The sequence below is a fragment of the Gavia stellata genome, chromosome 15 (genome assembly GCF_030936135.1).
Source record: "Gavia stellata isolate bGavSte3 chromosome 15, bGavSte3.hap2, whole genome shotgun sequence".
Classification (NCBI taxonomy): Eukaryota; Metazoa; Chordata; class Aves; order Gaviiformes; family Gaviidae; genus Gavia; species Gavia stellata.
The window spans coordinates 953068-980784 of NC_082608.1; the positions used below are offsets into that span (position 1 = coordinate 953068).

Below are 27717 nucleotides of genomic sequence, written 5' to 3' on the forward strand. Positions count from 1 at the left end.
AAGAAAAAGCAGATACGTTGATCTTCTTGGCAGACTATCTTGATCCCAACGCACAGCAAAAAGAAATGAACAGCAAGTTCCATTGCTGCTGCTTGATAAACAGGCCAGAATTATGCAAGGCCAGACCACGTGGCAGAAAAGACTTGAGTTACTTCAGGACACAATTACAGGATCAACTCATAAATGCTTGCTCTTAAGCGAGCTCTGGAGTTAGATGAAGTGTGCTGCTAGTACCCCTAACTATCCTACATCCATCCCTGCTCAATCCCACTTTGCCCATTCAATGTCAGCCCTGCTTTACTCTGACTTTTTGGGCAGAGCCTAACTCGAATGCTGTGTTCAGTTTTGGGCCCCTCACTCCAAGAAGGACATGGAGGTGCTGGAGCGTGTCCAGAGAAGGGCGACGGAGCTGGTGAGGGGTCTGGAGCACAAGTCTGATGAGGAGCGGCTGACGGAGCTGGGGTTGTTCAGTCTGGAGAAGAGGAGGCTGAGGGGAGACCTCATCGCTCTCTCCAACTACCTGGAAGGGGGTTGTGGGGAGGTGGGTGTTGGTCTCTTCTCCCAAGTGACAAGTGACAGGACAAGAGGAAATGGCCTCAAGTTGCCCCAGGGGAGGTTCAGGCTGGATATTAGGAAAAATTTCTTTCCTGAGAGAGCGGTGAAGCACTGGAAGAGGCTGCCCAGGGAGGTGGTGGAGTCACCATCACTGGAGGTGTTCAAGGAACGTGTGGACGTGGCACTGCAGGACATGGTTTAGTGGGCACGGTGGGGTTGGGTTGGTGGTTGGACTTGATGATCTTACAGGTCTTTTCCAACCTTAATGATCCTGTGATTCTGTATCTGAGATCAGGCCCTGCCTCACAAAGCAGCGACTGGGAAGTGGTACCATTGGGCTGGGACACCATTTACCTCTTAGCACTGTGGAAATAACACGGCATTTTAGCTTTCCATTTCAAGAGTGCCAGCAATGCACACAGAACCTCTGGTAGGCACTGGGTAAAACTGGCATCATGGCTACATCACATCTAGCAACACCAGGACCTGAATATGCTGCTCAACCTTGGAAGCATGTAGCATCAGCCCATACACAACCCAGAGGCAACGCAACGCGGGATGCCCTGATGGCAATTACCAAGAGCAGTATTTTCATTATACCTTTGCTGGCCTGCTGCTTCTTCCGCAAGTGTGGAGAAGAATGCAAACCGATGACATCCCCCCGTGCACCAAGGTTCAAACATACCAGACTTGCCCGTGGGCACAGGAGAACGGGGAAGGCAACATTCGCAGGGATCTGTGCATGGCATGCCAAAGGACAGACTTGCAAGGCCCACTGACCTTGGAAAAGATGGTTGTTCCAGTAAGATACAGCCTGACGCCTCAGATTCTTCCTGCTCTGCCACTTGCCAGGCTTAAAAAGATGGCAGACGGATGGACTTTATCATTGACATGTGGACCACTCCCTGCCCATGCACATTCCAGGGGAGAAACATGTTCCACTGCAGCTCAGCCCATATGCTCAATGTCATCTGTACCTGGCGCAGAAGCTGTTGCAAAGGGCAGGGCTTTGCTCACAAAATAAATTCCCTGCCAACCTGACCTGTGATCAGGAAAACCTGGAATATCTGAAGAAGTGAGTGATGTTGGTGAAGTATGTATTTGGCCATATGAAGAGGAGATGGAAGTTCCTCAGAAAGAATCTGAACTAAGATCTGTAAATAGCGGCTTCGTGGCTGTTGCATCCTGAGTAACGTGGGAGCTTAGAGGTTTATTCTTCAGGACAGTGACTGCTCTACACACAACCCTTTGCAGTGTCTGCATCTTTCCAAATTTTACCTGTACCTACTTTCTCTCTCTTTCGTATTTTGAAACACTTTTCATTTTTCTCCCCTCCCTGTTCTTGTCCAGTATTTTGCCTGGGGCATTGCTCTTCCCGCTCCTCTGGCCAGCCAGCCCAGCTTCCCACAGCTGCCCGTGCCAGGGCAAGCAGCGTGCAAGCACTAGCCTCAGAGGGACAAGAACTTGGGTAAACACACTGAAACAAACCGAACAAAATAATTTTAATAATATTTATTGAATCCAAAGTCCAGCAGAAACAGATGTACAAACTTTGCTTGTACGGTGCTTGGGGAATGGGATATTGAGGGTGGAACCAGCTACGGAGCCCAGAGTCGCCGCTGGACCACGCTCTGGCTGGAGGCAGGGCCATTCCGAACATGCTCTGCACTGTGCAGGCTGCTCTTGCTCGGCCAGTTCGGGGTCTTTGGCAGCAGCAGAGCATGACGTCAGTTGGAGGGGAAAGTACATTAAACAGAGGCTGAACAGATGAATATGGTGCAGGGAGAAGTAGGATGTTGCTGTTCAGAGTTGCTTCTGCAATGTCCTGGGCAGAGCAGTCCCAGGCAGGGACTGGTGTCTGAGGGGACGGGACAAAAATAAATATGGGGAAGCAGTGGTTCTCACAGCAGAAGCAGAACCATCCTCTAATGACTGCTCTACCATCTTACAGTGGATTTGGCTCTGCCAGTGGATGTACCTTTGGTGTAGGTCAGCCCAGAGCAGTGAAAGCATGCCTTTGAGCCTAGCAAAGGGAAGGCTGAGCAAGCCCCTGTGCTCCTACAGCCTTAGAAGCTAAATGCCTGGTCAAGAAAACCCTGTTGCCCCAAGAAGCATCTGGGGTGCTGCAGCATCTCAGCTGCAGTTCAGTTTTATAGCCTTCATGCCAAACCATATGAAGTTGCACAAATATCAGATGCCTGGGTGAGAGCAAAGAGGTAGCTTTCTTTTTCTTCATTCAACCACGCTTCAGAATCAAATCAACTATTACTCTTGCAACACATCTTTGTGTTTTCACATCCAGCCTACAAAAATAGCTGCTCAGTGGCCACAGCAACCTGTGCTATAGATTTGGGGTGGTGGAAACAGGGGAGGCATGGTCCTGGCATGGAATAGCTGTCTAGCTGGTTCATGTAAGAGGAGGTACAGTCACAACACCAGCTGCAGGACAGGAACAGGACCAGGGAGCAGCGTGCTTAGCATATTACAGCATCTTCCTGGCAGAAGTTTAAAGGCCTGGACATCTGCCCAGAAAGTGTCAAGGAAAAAAATAAAAAGTCACCAAAACCCACTTACCTAGGGGCACCAGGAAACGAAGAAACCCTAGCTATTAACACCCCAGCACCTGCCTATCCGCGCACCTTCTTCCTCGTAACAGCTTCTACTTCTTCTGCAAAGAGACAAAATAACTTTGAATGCAGCAGCAGCCCAAACGCTGCACTGGAGGACCAATGCCTATATAGAAAACAAAACCACTCCACCTCACGGAGGACAAACTTCTTAAAGTAGGGATTGGACACGCTGAGCTCTCATAGTCTTTGCAGTATCACACTGAATCACGCAGAAGGTAACGGTGCAGTGCACCACGCCGCTGGACACATCCCAACGAGGGGCTGCTGTACCTCCCACCCAAGTTCCCAGCAGATCAAGCAGATTCATCCAAGGCCAGTCTGGCCCCTACAGAGCAACCCCAGATGATGCTAATAAAAGAGCGCAGGACTCTTGGTCAGCCTGGCTGTAGGTTTGGCTCAGAGGCCATTCCATGTTTTTGAATAAAGTACTTGCACTTGCAACTGTCAAAGAGACAAAGCTCAGACCAAATCCTCGTGGCAGAAGGACTTAAATGTGGCAAGTATCCAAAGGAAAAAAAAAAAAAAGACATCACGGCATCTCTCTCATATTAACAGAGAGCAGGACCAAAAGGACACAGTGACCCAAAGATCAAAAAGACTCCAAGAACGACAGCTAAAAAGGCCTGCAAGAGTTTGGGAGATCCAGCAGAACGTGGGTGCTAAAAAGCATTGCCTGATCCACCACCAAGACTACAAGCAGAAAGGAACACTGTAAAATCTCATTAACCATATTGATCTGGCATGGTGATTTTTGGACTACATCAGCAACTCCTACCATTTGACAGCTACTGCATGTTAACTAGGCTTCAAAACAACATCAAACCACAGTCTACACTTAATTATATAAAATGACACTACCCATTGACTCATAAAGAGAAAAAACAAAACCAGAAGGCTCTGGATGGCTGCAACACGGGCAATACCTTGTCAACAGGAATGGTCTGTTCCACCTGCCCCAGACATTTGTTAATTAATCCATTTCCCTACTATTTAGCATGCCCCTCACCACAGAACACAGTAATCAAGACAAAGATCCTACTTCCTTGAATGAAGAAAGATGGCAAGCCCTCCTAACTTACAAGCTCAATGGGTCATCTCCTGCCAGAGTCAGAACATGATCTGGTCTTCCCTACACCGGAGAGGTCACGACAAGCTGCAAGCCATTTATAGCCCTGTAAAGAGCACAACATCATTAAAGCACAACTACAAAACAGGTTGGTTCTATCTACAAAGGCAAGGCTCAAAAAGCTCTCTAGCATGATCAGGTCACCACTGTATCACTGTATCTATTATATTCCCTGACACACCACACTGGAGGGGGTGGGGGAAAGAACAGGGGTGCAAAACAATGTAGGACAGGGATAAAAAAAAAAGTCAGATGAGGAGTTTTGCCATTTATCTATTAAGTGGCAGGGGCAAAGAACAAATTGGATACAAAAGCTTGTCACATACACAGGTTTCAAATCTCATCATACTAAATAATTCACATTTTACATTTATAGGCCAACTTTCCAACTTTTAGCTGATGGGCAAAAACGCCATTATAAAATATTAAGACACCTTCAGAAAAATCTTGCAAGGTAATGGGCAAGAGTCATTCTACAGAGACGCTGAGGCAGAGCAGGTAAGTGATTCAGCCAAAAGCGATGCTAGAGCTCACTGCCGAATGCAGGGGGCTAGCGTCCAGCTACTATTAAAAACAATCCCTAAACCAGTATTTAATGAGGTAAGAAAATTATGAACAAAACACGTTTATATAAATACAAGACCTTATGGAGAGAGAACTCTTGCAGAAGAAGAGCATCTCATGACGCTAAGGGGTTGCAACAAGGCCTTCTAGATTCTAAACGGAGGTTCCTTAAATACTTTCCACATCAGTTAAGGTAAAGCAACGGGGTTTTCTGAAGAGTTTTTATTTATCCATCAGTAAAAACAGCTGCTATCCATCAGTTTGAGTTGTAGTGAAATTTAGGTTTGTGTTGATGTTATCTTTTATCTGAAAGACTCAAATAAGAGGTACAGCCACTATAAAGAAAATATTTTTTCTAATCTGAAAAACAAGCCGTGCTGATTACAGCTCTTGCTGACAGCTAAATTGCTGTCTCTACATTGCTAGTCACCTCTTAACTGTCACTAAGATTACCTGGATTGTCCATCATCCGTGCTACAGCTGGAGATGCAATCTGGGATATTGATAACGGCCAAATCACGAGCTCCACTAGGCAATGCCATCTCCGCTCCGCTTTGGAAACTCTTTTTTCACATAGCACAAAACCAACACGACCTGCTGAATGACAGAAAGCTCCACGCAAAGGCAGGCTCCAACGTATCCGTATCACGCGTTTCTGGGAACGCGTTGCATGAGAAGAGTGCAGAACCCCTACAAGGAGCCGGCCCATCTCCAAAAGAGTTACGGCACAGAAATCGGGGCATGGAAAAGCGCAGGACAGCCATACCCCCAAGTCAGAATCACTTCTCACTCACGCACGCTGATGCCTGAGCACTTAATAGCCAGTGGAAACACCTTCTTTGATTAATCTTCCAAGGCCAGGGTTACTGCCTTGAAATACAGATTCACAGTTTTGTGCAGTTTTGTGCAACTTGAATGATGTTGCACTTTCCCAAATATTCCAGGGTGAAGCATGGTTACTGAAAGCTCAGCTTTCGGTCTGCCTCCTCCATTCAAACCTGAAGTCTGTGTGCCCAAAAGCTAGTCTAATTAAAAAGACCAAAAGAAAATCAGAAAGAAAATAAAAACGCCTCCCTAAAAACCTGGCCAAATGGCTGGCAGCAGTTTTGCTGGCTGCAGACAGGGCAATCAATACAAGCAAATGTGTGAACTGAAGTGGGTCTCAATGGGAAAAAGGCGGTAACTTTTACTTTATACAATCCTAATTTTCACATAAATAGCCATAAATAAAACATGAGATTAAATTTAACCTAAATTCAGATGGTTATTCACTGCAATTCTGTGGTTCAGGAGCTGGTTTTGTTACTCTCCAGCTCTGAACACATCTGATAGCGAGTGTCAGGTCTGGCCATATTTGAGGAGTGTCACGTCTGACCTCATTTCAGGACTTGATCATCACCGCTCTGTTGTCACTCTTCAGCGAGTGTCACTCAGCGTACTTAAGATATCTGTCCAACTCCTCCATGCCATGCCAACTCACCTAGTATCAGCTCTTAGCAGAAGGCTCATGTTTTAAAACATGTCCCACCTAAACAAGTTGTATCCGGGTATGTGCAAGATAACCTAATTAGGGGAGGCACAGCTAACGAGCAGAGCACAGGAGTGCATGGGGACGGAGGACCGTGAGGCTAAAGAAAGAAATTGCACATGCCTCCAGGTACAAATATAACTGCCAGTTCAGCATTTCTTGTTTTGCTTATTCTCGACAGCTTATAAAAACCGGGCGAGTCCATCCACTATAAACTACGGATCCTACACACCACACTTCAGCACCACGACTCCAAAAACCAAGACCTGTTGGGAAGAAGGGAATGGTACATAAACTAACATACAAATTTGTGCATTTCTTGCAATTCCTGCAGTAGTGGAAGTTGGTTATGGATCTACCCAACAGGACACCTCAAGCTTCCTAAGCTGGACTCCTCCATGCCGCTACAACCTCCCTTCCGCAGGTGTTGTAGACATCAAGCTCTTTTTCCAGTGCTGATTACGGGTAAACAAGACATTAGCTGACCACCTTTGCCAGGCTCCATGAAAGCTGTTTCCCCACGCCACCCCAGCCACACGCAAGACACCATGCCCAGACAAAGAAGCGGCGGGAAAGATAAATGGTACTACGCTCCTCAAAACCAAAAATCTTGCAAACTGCTGATTTCAAGAGAATATACATATTTTAAAAGAATGGCTGATCTGAATTCAGGTTATTCAAACACCCTAATAACACAATCTAACGTAAAATAACAATTCATATAACTCAACTTGTATTTTATAACAAAACCATCGCAGCCACCCTTGGACACAAATTCAGTCCACAACCTTCCCCTCCCATATCACAATGCACCCACACACAGTGCATCCAGTTCATTCTTTTAATTGTGGAGTCACCAGCACTGGAGGTGTTCAAGGAACATGTGGACGTGGCACTGCGGGACATGGTTTAGTGGGCATGGTGTGTTGGGTTGATGGTTGGACTTGACAGTCTTACAGGTCTTTTCCAACCTTAATGATTCTGTGATTCTTTATACTGGTAAGTTTTAACTTTGGATGTCTCCAAAATTTAGATCTTGCAAATCCAAACGTTGTCAGAAAGCCCACTATTGATACGTGAAAAATTGAAGAATGTGGAAGAATGAACTTCCAGTTCTTCTGGGAGCTGAAGATGGGATATGAACGATTTCATAGCAAATGGATCAAATTTGTTTCAATATTCCAGCTGGAGTTTTCATACAAGTTCAGGCGATTTCAGCACACAGACTAGGATCTGAGAAAACCGACCAGAAAGTGAGAAAGTTTACATTGGATGAAGAGAAGGCAATTGAGCAATTAAATGGAGCTTGGCAGACCTCGACTGGCAGTGGATAGGTCATAAAACACAAGATTCACGAAGATATGTAGAACCTTTTTTTTTAAAATATGAAGATCATACAATTTTGGGAAAGAACAACCTTTTTAAAGGGTGTTTACTGATCTGCAAAGAGTAGAAGAAGGAAGAGAAAATAAGATGAGGATGAGTTAAGCAATGACAGAGGAACTCAGAGATCACGATTCTTCAACGTGGATGCAGCGGGGCACCCATGGTGCATTTAAAATTTGGTCAGGCACCGCATACACATAGACTGGGAAGTGAAGACTAAAAAAGAAGCAATATAAATAAACTGGAGATACCCAAAATAAACAGAAAATCAGTATTTCTCAGATTACTTTCCTATGATTAAATTTTACAGACACTGAGCACATGAAATTCATTCCATATGGAAAATAGTCTTATGCTTAAAATAGAATATGATGTGAAGGCGTAAGTTCAAAGGAAATCCTTTTGTTTTATTATAAACAGCCCAAATTTCTAATAATTTTTTTTTAGTGTGACCTTCATTTGGACTTGAATAAAAAACAAAATAAAATTAAAAGCTATTTTGAAAATAGTACATGGTACAGCACAGTAAGAGCATATTTGGAGAACGAAACAACCAGTTTCAACCACTGTCAGGACACTATGTTCCCAGTATGAGGGGTTTTGTAATGGGGATGGGTACCTCGTATTACTTAGCCTTGTGCTGTGGACTGAATAGTTGCTAGCAGCTGGAGTGCACTAAGTGTGATCCTGGAGCATATCTTTCAGTTTAGTTTAGAAGAAACAAAGGCAGCACAACTGAAGATGTAAATAAAAGTACAGCAAGTGGTGACGACCAGGAGATTCACTTTAAAAAGTACACCCCACTTCCAAAAATAAAAGACTGATGTAGACAAATCCGAAAGGCTCTGTCTTACAAAGGCTAGAAATCTTACATCTATTGTAACGTGTTATCTTTTTCCTGGCGGCTTATGTTTATTACCCACCACTGTTCTAAGCTCCACAATAATCCTCACCCACCCAAATGAGCTCTCGAGCAGTGAGGAATTCCTCTAAAAATCCATTCTGCACAAACGGATCACTAACTCCGGAGCTGAACCAACACGCTGACCCACCTCGCTCTCATTTCTTAAATTTTGCAGCAGCAAAACCTGCAATATCTCAACATACTGATAATCTTTTAGGATATTGAAGACAGATACAAATTACATTTTCAGGTCAAAACCTAGTTAAGTTGGCAGCAACGAGGTTACCCAAGCGAAGTTTTTGGAGCAGTTCTCAGGCTGCTTTGTCCCCTCAGCTCCTACTGAACCTCAGATTTTTTGGCATTGCTAACTGCTCCCAAGTAACCTGCATTTAAGCAACAGGACGCTTTCCTAGCTGCTCCAGTGCGTCTTGCTCGAAATACATTGGAGGAGTTTGCTCAGCCTGGGGAGGCAGAGCCAGCCGTGCTGGGATCGCAGCCCTCCTGCAGCCACCGCAGGTCAGAGGCTCTCTCGGCTTCACTCTTTCACGTCTCTTGCATTTTGGGGCGATTAACAGCATCCCCCTTGATTTATTGCGAATGAACATCTGGTGGCCTCTGCTTCAGACCACTGGACTCCTCCCCAATACACGTTCTTTGCAAGAAGTCACTGTCCTTTAACTTCGGATCACCTCCTCCACTACCACCAGGACAATTTCTGTAGATGCTCTCATCCCATCATACTCTAGGGCGTCAATAGCCACGGCAAGCACACGTACATCGCGGCCTTATCTTACCACCAGCAACAGATCAGACACAGCCAGAAGGCATTTGGCCCAGAAGTTTCCCCAAGATAGGATTCTCCTCCATCAGCCACGTTTGATTTTTCCACATGACGCCCTTCCATAGCCGGAGCATCATCTACCACACCGAGACAGAAGGCACTCTACCTGTGCTCTGCAGAAGCTAACGAAGGCTGCATCACCACTACTAGCACACAGCCCTTCTAATAATAGCTAATAGCCCGTCTGAGCTCAGTAGCTTCACAAACCTTCGGTCCCTTGATCATTTAGACTATAAGGCATCAGGCAGGTAACAGCAAAGCAAGCATATGCTTTCACAGACATTGGTTTTCACGTGACTGAATAAAACAGAGCTCAGTGCAAAAAAAATCCAATCAAGTTCAAATATCATCTTACTTATCACCAGAAAAAAGATATCCAACCATCACCTTCAAAAAAAATTGAAAAGTGACAGAGGCAGATCAAAAATTCAAGAGATGCAGCCCGCCAATCTAGCTTCAACCCAGTATGTCCCAGCAAGATGCTCCTTCAGAAAAACAGTCTCCATGATCAGTGGATAACTTAATTGGAGGGCACACTCAGTCTTTAATTAAGATTTTCAGCATACATCTTAGGTGATAGTAATATTTATTTCTACCAAAAATAATCTCAGACCACTGTCACCCAGGCGTTTCTGTAGAATAAAGTTTCACAGAGGAGTTGTTTCAACCTGCACTACCCGTGTGATCAAGTGGGCCATAGAAGAGATTAGTAACAACCCCAAAATCAAGCAGTACCCCCTGCCCATTATTATTAACCCAATTACATGACCCAGTTCATACACGGCCCCACAAACTGGTTTGCTAGGATAAATGAGAGGGTACCAGCAGCGTAAGCAAGTTTGTGGATAGGAACTGGCATAGCCAGCTGAATGACTGCATGTGTAACTAAGTGCTGGAGGTGTTTCCATAAGCAGTTTTGGGGGAATGCACATCTATTATCTATTCAAAAAAATCAATATGAACCCTATATTTTCCTTAACCTGACATAAAAACATTAACCGCCATCCTCTATAATTTATGCAAGTACTAAATAAGCGATGTCTTTATGAAATGCCTTATGGTTACTGCAGTTATCTATACGCAAATCACACACCAAAATGAAGATTTGGGTACTATTCAATCTGGGTTATACTCACTGCACAAATAAAATAGAATTCCTGCCAAGTCAAATCTCCTCCCGGCTAGCAAGGGGAAAGGTTTAAACATGGAGTGGCAAGCAGAGCTGGGTTATATACTAACTCTTCATTGAGTAACTCTAGCAGGACACGGTATAGACACTATTCCCATTACCAATCTAGCGGAAGTAACATTAACAGATCCAAATTGCTCCCAAAAGTATTAAATGTTGAACCAAGTATACATTTTGGTACCACTTTGATTAAATTACTTTTACCCCAAAACTCTATCAAACAGTACTCAAAGGTTTCTGTGGTACCTAGTCCTGAAGAGGACCCAACAAAGTACAAGTAGAAAATACAAGGAAAACAGGCAAGAAAAAGCAGACTGTAAGCAATGATCAAGCAAGTACTCAGACCCCTTCTAAGAAATCACAAGACTTCCTTCAGCCATTCTTGAATGATTTGAGTGGTATAACCAGAAACCTCAATGGTCTCAAGTTCTCCAACAACACCGCTAAGAACAAAACAGGGGTCGAGGAGGAGGTAAATTGAATGTCTCCATGCTTCTTTAACAGCATTAAGCCTTCCTTATGGGTAATAACGGAGGTGAGGAACAGAATTCTGGTCTCTCCATGGTGCTCCAAGGTTCCCTACACATTCCACAGGCAGCGACTAGGAGCAGCCTTACTTCAACCTGACGTGCACTGAGTACAACAGGTAGCCTGCCCATAGCCTGATGTCTGCTCGCTCAGCCTTGACACATGGAGTCTACACTACCAGCAGCTTGGACTGCCACTGCTTTCTTGTCCTTTTTTCCACCCATCTCCCTTCCTCACGCGTTAACAAGTTGCAATAAGGATAGACTACATAATTAAAATTACATCTAAATTAAAAGCAAAACTTTGATTTGCTCTATTTCCTCAACACAGCAAATAGAGCAGAAGAAAAGTTACATCTGAGGTGTATTTACTAAAGAGACAAGGAAGTGCGAGTACCATTGTGTAAGACTTTACTAAGACACCATATGGAAATCCCACATGCCAGTGTGTCCAGAGAAGGACAATGAAGCTGGTGAGGGGTCTGGAGCACAAGTCTGATGAGGAGGGGCTGAGGGAGCTGGGGTTGTTCAGTCTGGAGAAGAGGAGGCTGAGGGGAGACCTCATCGCTCTCTACAACTACCTGAGAGGGGGTTGTGGGGAGGTGGGTGTTGGTCTCTTCTCCCAAGTGACAAGTGACAGGACAAGAGGAAATGGCCTCAAGTTGCCCCAGGGGAGGTTTAGGCTGGATATTAGGAAAAATGTTTTTCCTGAGAGAGTGGTGAAGCACTGGAAGAGGCTGCCCAGGGAGGTGGTGGTGTCACCATCCCTGGAGGCGTTCAAGGAACGTGTGGACGTGGCACTGCAGGACATGGTTTAGTGGGCACGGTGGGGTTGGGTTGATGGTTGGACTTGATGATCTTACAGGTCTTTTCCAACCTTAGCGATTCTGTGATCCTGTGATTTTGGTCAGCTGTTCTTAAGGATCGTTCTGGAAGAGCTTTGCAGCAGGATAAATACCATAAGGTATTTTAAGACAGAGCTTGAGCCACTGCATAAATAGTTAAACAAACTTAATAGAAATTACTTCTAAAGATAGAAAAATCAATTTGGGTGTCCAAAACGCTGATTTAGCCAGGAGGATTTGAAATCAGACTGAATCACTATTTGTTTGCCACATACTGTTCATATATTTAATCCCATACTTCAAGGCTTTTGCTGGTTGCTCTAGAAGCCAAGGGGGAAGACTCTTCTTTTCCCAGTTAACCATCTAGCTTCCTCCCTTCCCCTCCCCTTTCTGCTTAAGCCTTAGAAATTGTGAAAGCTTGGCAAAGATATTCCTTCGCCCTTGTTTGCAGCGTGGGATAAGAGCCACTTCCTGGACTTGCTCTGAATTTTAATGTTTTCTTTTACTATAGGGAGGAAGACACTGGTGCTTGTGATGCATCCAGTGGTTAGAGTTCAGAAAAGGTCAACAAGAGTTGTCACAAATCAAGAAAACATGCCAAATAGGGACAGGGTGAAGAGCCAAGGATGTTTGGTCTAGAGAGAAGACCACAAAGCAGGGATAGAGGTCTTCATGTACACAGCTACAAAGAGGAAAGTAATTAATTATTCTCCACCTCCACATGATCCAAGAGTAATGGACTTAAACTACACGGGATATTCAGCTTAGTCATCAGGAAAAGTTTCCAACACAAGGACAGTGTTGGAAGAAGTTGCCAGAAAGATAATGAAAGACTGGTTTAGACACACACCTGTCTGATGCATAATTGAATTAGCTTCAGATCAGATGATGTGGTGAGGTCTCATCTTCTATAATTATTATATTTACCACTGGGACTAAGTCCTTTAGCACAGGTCCTTCATTTGTCATTGGAGTCACAGAAAGTGACAACCCAAAGCATAAGCTGATACACAGAAATGAAGTTCTTTAAATACGTTTGAAGTAGAAAGAACCCCTAGCAATTACAGAAAAAAAGAAAAAAACAAAACAAAACAAAAAACCCCAACCCAAACCAAAACTGGCTAGAAGGAACATCTGGAGGTCTCTAGCCAAACTTTCCGCTCACAGCAGGGTTAACTCAAGAGTTAGATCAGGTTGCCTAGAGCCTTGTCCAATCGAGGTCTGAAAAGCTCTGAGGACAGAGCCTCTCTAGTAACCCATCCCCAACTCTGATGAGGAACAGTATTTTATTTCCCATAGGAATTTTATTTCTCGCAACTGGTGCCCGTTGCCTCTCTTCTTTGTACTGTGCACCCCTGAGAAGAGTCTGGGTCCATGTTCTCTGTAAGCTCCTTTAGATAGTGAAAGGCTGCTACCAGATGCTTTCTCCACCTCTTCTCCAGGCTGAACAAACCCAGTTCCTTTAGTTTCTCACGGGTTCCTACAATACAATATCTATCCAGCCTCCCCTCTCTGGTCCCCCTCCAAAGGGAGCACACCTGCCTGAAAAACCCTTGTGAGCATCCCTCAGGGAGAAACCAGTATCTTTTTCCTCTCAAAGGAAGGAACAGGAAGACATTCCTCAACAGCCTGGCTCTCCTGCTTGCATCTCCTCTGATAACATACAAGATAAGCTGAGAATAAATAAAGTCCTACCTATAAACGTCAACAGAAACCTATCAGCAAGAAGAGAATGCAAATGAAAGGAAGGGATCTCCAAACAAAACTAAAATGGAACGCCCGTTCATCATGTTGGTGGCTTATGGAGGAGGACGGATGGCTTTCACAGAGGAGGGGAGCATGGGGAAGTCTTAATTCCCAGTGCTTATTTTTATTTTATCTAAATGTCTACAGACACAGATCACTCACAAGGACCCTTTGCTGAACAAAGACGCAGGACAGTTGGACAAACTGTTTCTGGTTAAGGCATTACAGTCCCAGAAGCCAAACCCCAACACGGAGCAGGTTTCTGTACACCAAATTCCGCTGGTTTATCTGGCTGCACTCTAATTCAAGTCTATTCTTAAATTTGAAAGCTTGTTCTTTTAATAGGGAGTTTGAAGCAGGCAGATACTGAATAAGCTGAGCAGTATCTTTTCATTTGAAAAGGTGAAAAAAAATAAATAATCAAAGTTCCATAAAACCAAACAATGGTGAGCGAAAGCTGGCACTCCCTTTAACACGTGTAATGCTGCATAGCAGGGCAAGTCAGTTATTAACCAGAGGGTGTTTAAAGTCTCTAAAAGTGATTGGGTCAGATCCTATCTATGCTGTTTCAGAAACTGAAGCAGGGTATGCCTAAGGGTATGCTTTCACAACATCTTAGGCTGAATTAAGACCTTGCTGCTACCATGGAGAATCACCTCTCCTTCCCTGTCTGTACGTTCCTGCTGGGTTACCCTCAAAGAGCTAGAATAAATGAAACGTTATCTCTCAATAGCATGAAGGACTCGAACCAAAGCAGAACACCACCTGCAGCGGAGAATCAGCTCCAGCGTGCACGTCTCATCCATGTTAAAGATGGGAACACCTACCTGCTCCATTTTATGAAGGTTAGGTGAAACCCGTAACAAACCAGCAACGCATTTTTAGCTGGGCTCAGAAAAACTTACTGGCTTGAGAGCTAAATAATATTAAAAAAAAAAGACGTTTCAGATGTTACATTCAGGATGGAAAGGTAAGAGCATTGCTCCCTGAGTTCTGAAGGAACCAGCCTGCCACAACCCCAACACAGCAGAAAAGCAGGCAGGTTCCTGCCAGGGCTGAGAGCTGGCCTGGCCAAGGAGGTGATGGATGAGTGCCAGAGCCGGGGGCTTGCAGGAGGGAAGAGGAGGGACTGTGCAGCTGTAGGTGGGGGAGAGGAAGGGTCAGGTTTCTCTCCTTTGATGACAGAGAGTTAGATCAGTTCAGCTGTAACATGTAATTTCATCCTCAGATACCAAAATGCTGAGCACACATGAAAAAAAGTTGTAGCTGGGGAAAGAAGCGAGCAGACGTTTCAATACAAGCCACTAGTTTAAAGCAGAATGTTTCTTAGTAAGTGTTCCAAGTGTCTTTTAAAATTTTAAATAATAATAATAATAAAAAAAAAAATCAAGATATGTCAGGGTCACGAAAGCCGGCACTTCAGAAAAAATCCCACAATAATTTCAGACCTGCTGATTGAATTTCAAAGCACAGCCCACAGGAACCTTGAGTCGAACAGGGACAGGGCACTCTCCTTTTAAAAGCACTCTCTGTTCGCAATGCAGAGAGGGGTAGGTTAACGAAACGCTCAGGCTGCTCCAACCACACTTCCAACCTTCAGAGAAAGCTCAGCGCTACCCCCACCAGCACCGAGCTGGGCTGAAGCCAAAATAAATTTGGCATAAAGCACGAATGCCCTGACTTGGAACTGGATATGGCCAAAGTGTTCTCGGTGGGGGAAAAGGAGTCTGAAGACAGAACCCAGCAGCAAGACTGTTCTTCAAATTAGGGCTGACAGGGTGCCAAGGATCCCCACTGAAAATAGGAACAAGAAAGGGACCAACTTTGGCTCCCACACCAGGCTTTGGGCTCCCAACCTGCTACTTATAGTGGGTCACACACTGCCCTGCCAGCACGCCGAGCGAAAATTGATCTGTTAAAGCAGAAGTGACTTAGAAAGGGTCTAAGGAGACAAACCTGGCAGGGTTTCAGGTCACAAAAAGTTAAAATTGCACTTTGACGTGAAGCCAAGTCAAGACTCCAAAGCCTGTCACTCCTTTGTGAGCTCTCGCCTACTCTGTGCTGTGAAAGACCTGATAACAGTTAAGCCTGATACATGTTTCTCACTTCAGTTACTTGAGCGAAATGCTACAAAAAATAAATCAGACTCATTCTCCAAAAGCCAGGAAGATAACTATTGAGCTGTAATACAGAGCCATGCAGTTCATTTTACCCAGATGATGGGAGATCAACCTAACTATGCCCACAGAATCACTCTTGGCAGTGTAATCTGCATGTGAACAAACAAACAACAGGTTCACAGGATCAAATTTGTACAATTCATTGCTAAACAAGCACTATTTGAAGTCTCAAGTTCACTTTATGTTTTATTTCACTCAGAGAAAAGAATTCCACATTCACCACATACACTCTAGAAAAAATAGTAGTATACAGGCACTTTGATTCAAACTGGCCACAAAATACTGCCCATGTAGCTCTTGGGCTTTAAAGCCATTTATAAGTGGTTTGGCTAATTTTTAGTCTCTAAAGGGGAAAATTAAAAAAGAAAAAAAAGAGAAATTATGTCGGCTGTTCAATTTCAGGACAGCGCACCTATGACATTCAGTACATATCACCTCAGGTTAGTATTCAACCGTGTTTTATATATCTATAAATAACTGTATTACAATCCCAGGAGAATTCTAGGTTAAGCATAATCCAACCAGCAGTCTACAGGCCAAGTCTACAAGATAATCCCACCCATCCTTGCACTGCACAAGCCAGAGAGCCATTTCTTGAACAGAACATGCTCCCTTAACAGTCAAACAACTCCTCTTCCGAGCAGCCAAGCACTTCAACCCTGGGAAGAAACAACAGGACTAGACTCATGCTTCATCTAGAACATGACCGCAACCCATTTGGGTCGGGAGGTCTGGGGGGAGAGGGAGTGCAGAGAGAGGAGGAGTCTGAAAACTGAGACTTCTATACCTGTTGGCACCAGATCATGTTGATCTAGACATCCCCTACCTTTCTGCAACCAAGTATCACTTGAGAAAACTGGCAGTGTCCTGCCTTCCTCCTTCGCTGGTCTAGTTCCAAGTGGATAAAGACCTGTGACCTTAATTCTCCCTCCAATGTGTATCTGCTGTAGTTGTCATAACCATTATTAACAAATATAGTTCACAGTACGATGCAAATTCTTTAAAACATGGGTGTCACTGAAACCATTCTCCCAAAACACAGAGTTATCATAGAAGTGTAGAATAACTAAGGAGGGAAGGGACCTCCAGAAGCCACCTAGTCCAACCCCTGTTCAAAGGAGGTCTAATGAGATCAGGTTGGTCAAGGCCATGTCCAGCTGAGTCCTAAATACCTCCAAAGTCAGAGGTTCCACAAACTCTCTGGGCAGGTCTGAAATTACCAGAGAAAAACAGATGCAAGGAAGGTGGTGCCCAAGTCAGATCAACAAGTCTTAGGACTTGCCCCTGACAGTGGCCAAAAGATGACTTTCAAGGTCGATCGAACACGACCAAAGTGGTACCTGGAAAGGGAAGTCTGCCTGCAACTGCCAACCACGGTTGTGATTTAGGAATGGCCCACGCGCTGCACTGACATTTGTCACTAAAACAATATTGCTTATTGTTTCACTGATGAAATTTTAATTCAACTAATTAACTAATGCAATTAGCCTACAATTCCAAATATCTTCTTTATCAATGCAAAAGGTTCCAAACGCTCCCTCATACATTCCAAGACCTCCATGCTTCTCTTCAGTAACAAGACAAGGCAGCTGTTCCATTGCAAAATTCAGCAGCAGATTTACAACTAAAAGAATGGGCAGCAGAAAGCTGGCTATTTTCTGAAATCATCCAAAGACCCTGGCTGTCTTAGTCCCCTTTTCGTCTCCTTGCTGAGACTCCATCTGCAGTCTCAGCAGAATTTCAGAAACATCGCTATAGAAATATACATTTCAGAAATTTTTAACAGAGCTACAGAATCATGTATTTTGCTAACAGAATAGTCAGGGATTTTGCTCCAATGCTGCAACATTTTCAATTGGAGGTTATACGGAAAAAATGAGCATGTTCCGCTCTCTGAGTATGCGAGTCACCAGTGAAGATGAAAGCAAAATCCTGACTGAGAAGTGAATTCACAAGGGCTTTAGCGCAACCTCCGTGGAAGCTCTTCCTTTTGTTAGGACAAAGGAGAATGTTTTCTGAATGGAGATACCAAGATGCGTAATAAGCGTTGAACACACATTTCAGCTTTAAAACAACTCCACCAGAAGTAAATCACACCCAAGACCAAGAAAAGCCCCCGCCACTGGGAACCAGCTGTCATTCTGGCACTTGAAGACCATTTACTTTCTACCAAACACAGACAACTTCAAGTTTGAAACCCAGCTGAAAGAATGCCTGCTACAGAAGTCACTTTGTTGATGCAAATCTAGAAGTTAATAATATCCAATGCGTTAACTAAAAATTACAAAAAGAAGATTGCTGATTATTTATTTTTAAAAAGAAGCTACTTAACCAACTTAGAGGCTAAGCTAAACCCAAGCATTTCAAACCAAGGAAGCCACAATATTAACTGGAAATAGCTCTCTAGCACATTTTTCTATTTTTTCCACTGAGAAGAGGGAAAGAAGATAGGAGAGACAATATGACAGGCCAATTTTCCTGTCATTTTCAGATTCTTTCATGTAAATTTGTCACATGGGATATACAGATTGAATGTCAAATTATTTTGCTGCTTATTTTTCAGACGCAAAGAAGAGCTTGCATGAGAAAGCTCATCATCTTACCCGTTACTCATTAGTTTAATATTAATCATCATGGCTACATTAACAATACTAGTAACTCAGTTTAGGATAACACTCAATAGTTTGAAACATCCAGATGTAAGACACTTATAGTCATAACATTTTATTAATAGCCATGACATTTTATTAATAATAATTAACATTGACTAATTGATATATAGAAATTAAAATCTTTATTCCAAATGAACATTTAACACAGTCTGTAAGCCAAACCAAATCTTAGCAGTGACTTACCAGGAAGCCTGTTCATGTTGACCCCTTGAGCAGAAAGTCCTATTCCCATGTACCTTCAAAAAAACCAAACAAAATATCAGTCAAGCACAGAATGGCCAAGCCACAAGATTTCCTGCAGCAGAAAAACAGAAAAAAGAAGAAACAACCAATCCACAAATCATTTAAGGTATGAATGTTGAAATCACTAAAGATTTTCCATTACTTTTTTAGTCTTTTCTTGACTCAAAGACAAAATGTAGGTCTGCTTTAGTGACTGAGAGCTTTCTGATATACAACTACAGCTACTCTTTAGCTCCTCATCAGTAGGAAAAGGACTGGAAAATAATCAGCAATTAGGTGTGGTGGAGTTTTTTCATATAATCAGAAAAAACTATTTATATAGGTGATTAACAAGAGAGTAAAAAAATAGGTAAGGGCAGATAAAGAACACGAGAACAAACATCCATCCAGCCTAATGTATTGTCTCCAGGAATAGCTGGTAGCAGATGCACAGACAGAGCAAACAGTCCTACTTTCCAAGAACATTCTTTCATTGTCCAACATACATTTTACAGACTTTCCTAAGCCAAAGGTGGTCTTCCAGTATTTCACACCCCAACAGATTTTCCTCCATTAATCTGACCGCTTTCTGAACCTTTGCAAGCTCTCTGAAAAGGCAACATGCTGCAGCCCCGCCATTCCATCACTGTCCGAGCTAGTTTTGCTTGGTACTTCCATTTTCAGAACTGGAGAGAGGAATAGCGTTTCAAGGATTTTAAAGTCCTCATTCACACCCCACTCCCCAACGGTCTCTTCTCAAGGTTGACTACTCACAGTCTACTCAGCTGTTCCTCATACGGAAGCTAATCTATACCTCTTAATACTCTTGCTACACCTCCAGTTCTGTGTCTTCTTTGAGAAGCTGGGGGAAACCAGAACGGCAAGCAACATTCACAACACCAACACACGGTGATTATTACAGACAACAGTATAATGATGTTCTCTGTTTTGGTTTCTATTCCTCCCCCTCCTGGTCTTTATTATTCCATTTATTTTTTGACTGCAGATGAGAACTGAGCTGATTTTTCCATGGAACTGGGACACAAAGAACTTGTCCCTGCATTGTAAGAGGCAGCTCAGAGACCATTTTTTGTGTCAAGTTTCGATTGTTTATTCTCCCCCCATGAGAATCATTTTACATCTATCCAGCCTGAACTGCTTCTTTCATTTTATCGTCCCGTCAGTCAGTACTGCCAGACCCTTCTACATAGTCAGCCCTTGATTTTACAACTGTAGTTAGCTTCAGATCGTCAGCAAAAAATATCGTCTTACTATTAATTTCACTTCCAGGTCATTTATTAACGTAGTGAGTATCAGAGGCTTAGTACGGCAGAAATCCACCGGTGAACATCCTCCGCTGCAGGGAGGAGAGGGGGCAGGACAGGCACACACGGGCCGTTCATTTCTCTGCCCCGTTTCCTACCTATTAGTGAATCTTCTAACCCATCATTCAACCACACAAGCTCCTTCACTTTATCCCACATTTCCTTTACCTTCCTCAAGAATTTTTGAGACTGGACTTTGCCAAATGGCTTTTGCAAATCCAGGCAGACCGATCCTTATCTACATCTGCGTTCAAGAGGACCGTAAGGCATGGGCAGCCTTCGCAAAGGCTCTTCTTCCTCACTGCTGTATTTATGCACATACCCATTTTGTTTGTTCTATTTCTGTTAATTTGCATGGTCTGTAGTTTTTTTAATATCCCCCGGAACCACAGAAACAGCTGCACTGCTCAGGTTTTTTTTAACAAGCTTCCATATTTTTAGGTTACTTGTGCTTTGAAATTAAGTTACTGTTGGGCTCTTGTTGATGTAAAGGTGTAAATCCAAATGGGCTGCAGCCAATGTCCTGCTATTCCCGCACAGCATCAGCTTTCCTCCTGTGGCTTCCGTGACTACCTGCTCTATAAAACAGTAATCACGTCTAAAAATATTATTTCTGAATGGGACCCCAAAGTTACACTTCTTCAAGCTACAAGTCTCCTGCAGCAACTCTTTCCTCTCTTTGACTTCTCTGTGGCTCAGTCCTCATTGCCACCCCAGTGAAACAGGATGGGAATGGCAATAACTGATTTTTTGTCTTGTTTACACAGGAATTTTAATCCTTAGAGATCCATGATATATGTTTATCAAACTTGAGTCTATAATCTCTTTAATATGATAGCATCACATCTTCACAACCACGGCCAACTTCGCCTTTCTCGTACACTTCACACCTTGGTATCACGACTTTCCAGATTTCAAACACTTGAAACCTAGTTTTACAGTGCTTTAAATGAAGTCAGTCCCTTCTTTAAAAAAAACCACGCTCTATTTCAGAAGTATCCTAGCCTCCAGAGGATCCGAACCCCTCCTCTTCAGACCAGTTCCTCAGCAACATACCAGAACTGTTCCTCCTCACCTCTGTGTCTGGTACCGGGCAGAGCACAGGACTGTCCAACGATGGGGCAAAGCATTCTGGAGACTGCTACAGCAGAGGTCCTGGTTTTCAACTTCCTATGTAAGAGTTAGAAGTTTTACATACAGAACCTTTCCTGCTCTTCCCAATGCCTTCAGCACCACAGGGACCACAACTATCACTTCACGCTCAGCAACTGGTACAATACTCAGAGACCTTGGGAGAGCCGCGCGCTTTGTGTCTACCAGCCAAGTCATGATGCCGTTCTCCCTGGAGTCACAAACCCCGTTATCTATACTCCCAGTCACGGAATTACTAACCATTATATGGTCCGCCTTTTCCTTTTAGCTGGCCCCTGGCCTCTTAAGGTTATCTTCACAGGAAAATGATACATGATTATGATACGGAGAACCTATTGCTGGACTCATAACTTCCCTTCACCCAGCTCAGTGTTTTCCTACCGCAAGACTAGGGCTCTTCAAGTTCAAAGTTTCATGGGGCGAACGCTGACAAATAGGGCTATGCCAATGTAACGGCCAGCTACAACCAAAGGTCAGCCCAGGTCCTTCAGCTCTCGCCGTCTATAGATTATGTAATTACATAAGCACCAAGAAAGCGTTAGTGTTTGATAAAGGAAATAGTAAGAAGACCACTGAACTTAGAAAAATACTCAAAAGAGGCTTTGGCGACAGCCAGTTCAGGAGCAGAAGATCTGAACCTCTGGATGGCATTTAGGCCAAACAAGTTTATCTCTGAAACTCTCCAGTCACAGATTCCAGGACATTTGGCTGGATTTCCTGTTTCTCATTTAGAAAGATAAAAAGAGATCTATGAGGGTTTCCAAAATATCTAGGATATACATTATTATGTAGCAATTTGCTCTCTACAACTACCTGAAAGGGGGTTGCAGAGAGGTGGGTGTTGGTCTCTTCTCCCAAGTGACTAGCAACAGGACGAGAGGAAATGGCCTCAAGTTGCGCCAGGAGAGGTTTAGGCTGGATATTAGGAAAAATGTCTTTCCAGAGAGAGTGGTGAAGCACTGGAAGAGGCTGCCCAGGGAGGTGGTGGAGTCACCATCCCTGGAGGCGTTCAAGGAACGTGTGGACGTGGCACTGCGGGACATGGTTTAGTGGGCATGGTGGGGTTGGGTTGGTGGTTGGACTTGATGATCTTACAAGTCTTTTCCAACCGTTGTGATTCTGTGATTCTGTGAATTCTGATATTCCCTGCAGAAATGCTAAAAGCCTGCAGCCTGCCTACAAAAAGAAGAGCTCAAGGCACTCTACTTGTTGAGACAGGACAGTGGACACTCCAGTGCAATACAGCCTGCACACAGTGCATGCAGAAAGGCAAATAAATGCCCTGAGTGTATTCTGCACTGCTCCAAGTCCCAGGACACAGCTGAAATGACTACTTCCTGCAGATAGTAGCCCTAAGCTTTTAAATCTGACTGGCCCCACCCTGGAGATAATCCTCCTCATCTTGCTTGGTCACGATGGAAGGAGCTCTAGGGCAGCCCCATCCCTACCACAGGCTAACCAGCTCCTCCAGTACAAAACAGGGCACTAAGGGAACTGGCAGCCCAAGGTCAGCTGGCATCTGCCCGGGCACGTGCTCCCTCCAAGGAGGGATCAGAGGCTGCCAAGATACAGCCTAACAAAAGACATCCCAAAGGTTTCTGCTGCCACATGCCGCAGAGCAGCCAGGCAAGATGTAACGAAAGAGTGGAGTGGGGAGGATTCATACAAAATGAAGCCCTGCATAGTCTGCAGGATGTCCTGAAGTAGAAAGCTCAATTGTAAAGACCAGCATTGCTTCAAAAGATACATGAACTGAGCGGAGACAAGGCAAGACTTTTGGGCATTCATCCCAAAACCTAAGTTTGTAAAGGACTGTAAAGATGAAAGAACCTATTCTCTAGACTATCTACTCCTCAGTAACTAATAAACAGAAAAAAGAAAGTTTCATCTGAGAAGGGATGCCATAACTGCTGGCACCTTTGTTCCACAGAGTCCAGAGGGGAAGATGTCGTTCCTCTTTGGCCTAGGAACTCCTCTGAAACACACTTGAGCGGAGATGCGAAGGACAGCACTGTGGCAGCTATCAGCTAAGACAACGGCAGCTAGTCGCTATTCTGATCTTGTGTATCAGTGAAAGGGTTCAGCTCTTTAAGAAGAGAGATCAACCGCTGGTCTCCACTTCCCTATTATGACACAAAACATGGCCTGCAAAACACCCCCACCCAAGAACCCTCCTGCACCAACAACTGCCATGAAAAGGACACGGCACCATAGGCAAATGATCGAAATATCTGTGTTCAGCAGTGGTAAGGTCCTTCACCAGAGGATCTTAAAGAAATTATCTCGGTACAAAAAGAAAGTCATAGCCTAGGAACTGGTTTAAATGATAAGAGATCAAGGATAAGAAAAATGCTTCCAGGAACAGAGAGATGAGGTAAAGACGTCGTATTACAGGCTCAGAACAAATACCTGTGACCTGCAAAGGAGACCGAGAGGAAAGCCAAGAAAAAGGAGGGCGGAAAAAAAGGGGGAGGGTGGAAAGACCAACATGATTAAGCAGTACGATAAAGAGAACTACTCCCACCAACCACGTCCTGGGCTGTACTAGTATGAATGCAGCCAGTGGGTCAAGGGAAGGGACTTGCTCCCCTCCGTTCTGCACCTGTGAGTATCGTATTCAGTTTGGGGCTCTCCAAGGCAAGGAAGAGTTACAAACTGGAGTGAGTGCAGCAGAGGCCACCAAGACGGGGGCTCAAGACACATGATGGATGAGGAGAGGCTGAGGAAAATATGCTCGTTCAGCCTTAAGAACGGAAGACGAAGGGAGGATCAAAGTTGTAAGAAAGAAAAATCCAATTAGATATTACTAAAAAGATTTTAACCATAAGAGTGATCAAACGCTGGAAGAAGGGCCCAGAAAAGTTACTGAATCTCCACCCTCAGAGACAGTCAAAAACTTGACTGCACATGGTCCTGAGGAACCTGATCTAACTTCTGAAGTTGGCCCTGCTTTGAGCGGGGAGCTGAACTGGATGACCTACGGAGACCCTTTCCAACCTAAATTATTCAACAATATCTTGACTCAGGACAGTTTTGCTGACAGGCAGCAAACTCTTGGCTAGCTGAGCACAAAGCAGGATCGCTACCGAGTTGAGAAAAGACAGAACCCTCCTGAGGCACACATATACGCTGCAAGCTAAGTCCTGATCTGATCATACCAGCTGAACCCAGCTTTCTTCCTAGTCGTCAAGGAGAACGGCTCATCCAGGAAAGACTGGTTCCTGATCTACAGAACAACCCTGAACTCACAAACAAAACATGCCATGATGACTGCTGCCTGGCACATGGCCATGAGCCCTTTAGCTCTGTGGCTGAAGGGTCCTGATCCTAGCAGCCACTTGCAGAAAAGCAACAAGGAAGGTTCTGCTCTGATGTTGAGATCTCGGGGATAGAAGAGACTTTAAGAGAATGCACTATGTGATTTTATTCCTTCGGATCTCTTAAAAAAAAAAAAAAAAAGCACAAAACAAAACACACACACGCACACATACCTCTTTTCTCCTCTGTAATCAAGCCTTTTTAAACATCACACTCCACAGTTAATGGCTCAGCTATTTCATTCTTTAGACCTCTTGAATGAAAACCAAATAACCCCTAGTGATTTGTTCCGGTGTTTTATGGATAAATAACACTGTTATTGTATTTACCCGGCTCCTGTTGAAGGGTTATCATTTAAAAACAAAGACTTGCATGTGTTTTATTGACAAATGACATTGTTGTTGTATTAACTCTTCGACTTGAGCCAGATAATCCTTTAACAGCAAACACTGGCATTTGGGAGCCTCTAAACATTCCTACTTTTTCCAGAGCTCTTCAGAAAAATTTCTCCTGAATCATCTCTTGGTTTTACAGACTTTCTAGCTTGCTTCCCATCCCTGATATTTTGGGAGGGAAAAATACTCCTTTAACATTTCAGACCTTGAGCCAGATGTCCCTCAAGTCATTTCGGTCAACCTTATTGTTTTGTTAAAGTTTGTTCTTTCCATTTTTCTCATCTAATAAAATTTCAACTTTTGGAGGGTGTATCCCCATCCCCTCTCACCTTCGTGCCTCATTCTATCAACTGTCAAGTCATTTTGAGTCTCTCCAGTAGTTCACACACATTTATATTGATCCTCGAATATGGTGTGTCTCTCCTTAAACAGGCTCCATACTGTCTGATAGGATTTTACCCTTATGATTGCATCTTTTTAATTAACTCTTCTTAAACAAGCTTCTTCAATTTATATAGGTTTGTTTTCTGGGTTTTTTGGTTTGTTTTGGGTTTTTTTTTTTATGAACACCAAAGTGGTAGCCTTTGTATAGTGCTTCTCAAAAGACGTTAAACAGGAGTACTTATGCTCAGTGCTGTAGAGCAACTTCTAAACACACATTTTTTGTAAACGTTTTCTGCACTGCTCAGAGCATGAGTCAGAAGTTACATCCTTTCTCATGAGTTCCCTGATTAGCCTCTCTGAAGCAGTCATTTATGGCATCTAAAAATTTAGTCTCACGCAGTCATGTGACATACACACATCTATAAAGAATAAACTGAGTTCTAAGGATATGTTTAGAGCCTTCCAGGCACAACATGGAAGATTTCTCCCTGTATTTGCAAGGAGTGCTCTAGCGCTTCCTCGCCACCTACTCAGCGCATCGGCAGATAAGACAGCGTGCTTGTTAGCGTTTCAATTTTTTTATTCCTACTGAGTCTGGAACCCTCTGCTGCTACAGAGTTTTCCTTGCTAGGTGGTGGGTTTTGCTGTTTTGGTTTTTTTTTCAACTACATGTGCGAGCAATGGGGATCACAGTCCACAGCTAGAACTACATTCCAGGTCTATATTGCTTCAGAGAGCAGTTGGAAATGCCACCTCTGGCAATTGTTCAAGCCTCACGGGAGCTGTGATTCACGGTCCCAACTTGTTTGACCACACAATAAAGGCACCATCTAAGCTTGGTGCACTAATACCAGAGTGCTTGGTCCTGACTCTGGCAGGCCCAAAAACACTTAGCAGAAATCTGTCGAGGAGCAAACCGCTCAATTACTCCGGTAGAATGATCCCCACCACCTTCACCTGCTCACATTAGCAAGCCCAAGACCTCCTGGATCTGCTGGCAGCCGCCAAATTTTGTTCAATGAGCAGGAGATGCCTCTCGGCATAGGGAATGTTTCTTACGCCCTGATCTATTTGGCTGAGCTGAAGGTGAAAGACAGTAAAACTGTGGTCACTTTGTCTCTTCTAGCGCAGCTTCATCCTGTGGTGGTGTCAGCTTCCTTAGTTTCAGCATCGCACAGCACAGCTCCGCTGGCGCAGGGCCACGGGCCAACTCCATCCCTCCCTACTGCCCGAGGTGCTCGCCTGTTCCTCTGCCTCTACTTCTGCTGCTGTGGACATCAGCACACCTGGAATTTAACAAAGAGAGCGGACACCACGTCTGCACACAACCTTGGCACACAGCTTCATCAGAATCATGGCTGCAGCATTTTGATGGCTTCAATTCTGTCCCCATACCTCGCTGGGTCATTGCAGTGCGTTGCCACCATAAGGGTGGCAACACTGAGCAAACTGTTGGAAATTACAAGAAATAATATAATTGTTGAACTCTGATAAAATAGGTCATCTTCCACTTCAGCTTATCCTGCTTAACTTTATTATTTTCTGTGCAGCTTCATACTCCCTCTTTTGTGTACTGCAGCAAATCCCATGCACATAACCAAGGGCAAAAACGTGTACAATAGTATCTTTCCATTTTCAGACAACACAGCTTTAAATTAGGGCTAGAAGCTTGTATTTTTATAAAAACCAAGTACTAGAAATCCAGAAATTCTAAATTCAAGATTACACTTTAATTTAGATACACAACACCATGGAAATATGTCACTGGAAAAAAAAAAAAATGAAGATGACCAAAAGCCTTCCTGGTTCACAAAATTTTGCTCTTCAACTTATGCTCCCAAGTAAAGCTTACGACAAACTTTAAAAATAAGACCATAATGATTGTAGAACTGTACAAAGAATTTGCAGACAACCTAAAATCAAGTAAGACTCTCTCACCATGCTGGGTTTCAACTCCACAGCCTACAGCTTATATCCAGAACTTCAAATTATCACGTATACAATCGCTGGTTGTTGTTTTGGAAGATGTCAGCTACTTTGCTTTTCCCATCTACTATCGATTAACATATCAGCTTTGAGACTTACAAGGCCTCAGATTAAAAATTGCTCTATTCTCTGGAAAATTGAGAGGGAAAAAAAAAATCATGTTCAATTCCTCCACCACCAAAAGCATCAGCTGCTTTCTGAACTTCTTGATGCAACAGCTCCTCACTGCCTCGATTCCAAAT

The 27717-nt window shown here is 43.8% G+C and overlaps 1 protein-coding gene across 1 annotated transcript in view; it reads right to left on the reverse strand.

Annotated features, from left to right (window-relative positions):
- The window catches only part of RANBP10 (RAN binding protein 10), an 81550-nt gene that overhangs the window by 40183 nt on the left and 13650 nt on the right, over positions 1 to 27717 (reverse strand). Inside the window, exon 3 of the mRNA XM_059824688.1 lies at positions 18877 to 18929. Within this exon, the coding sequence (XP_059680671.1) occupies positions 18877 to 18929 (53 nt within the window). The remainder of the gene's footprint in view (positions 1 to 18876; positions 18930 to 27717) is intronic.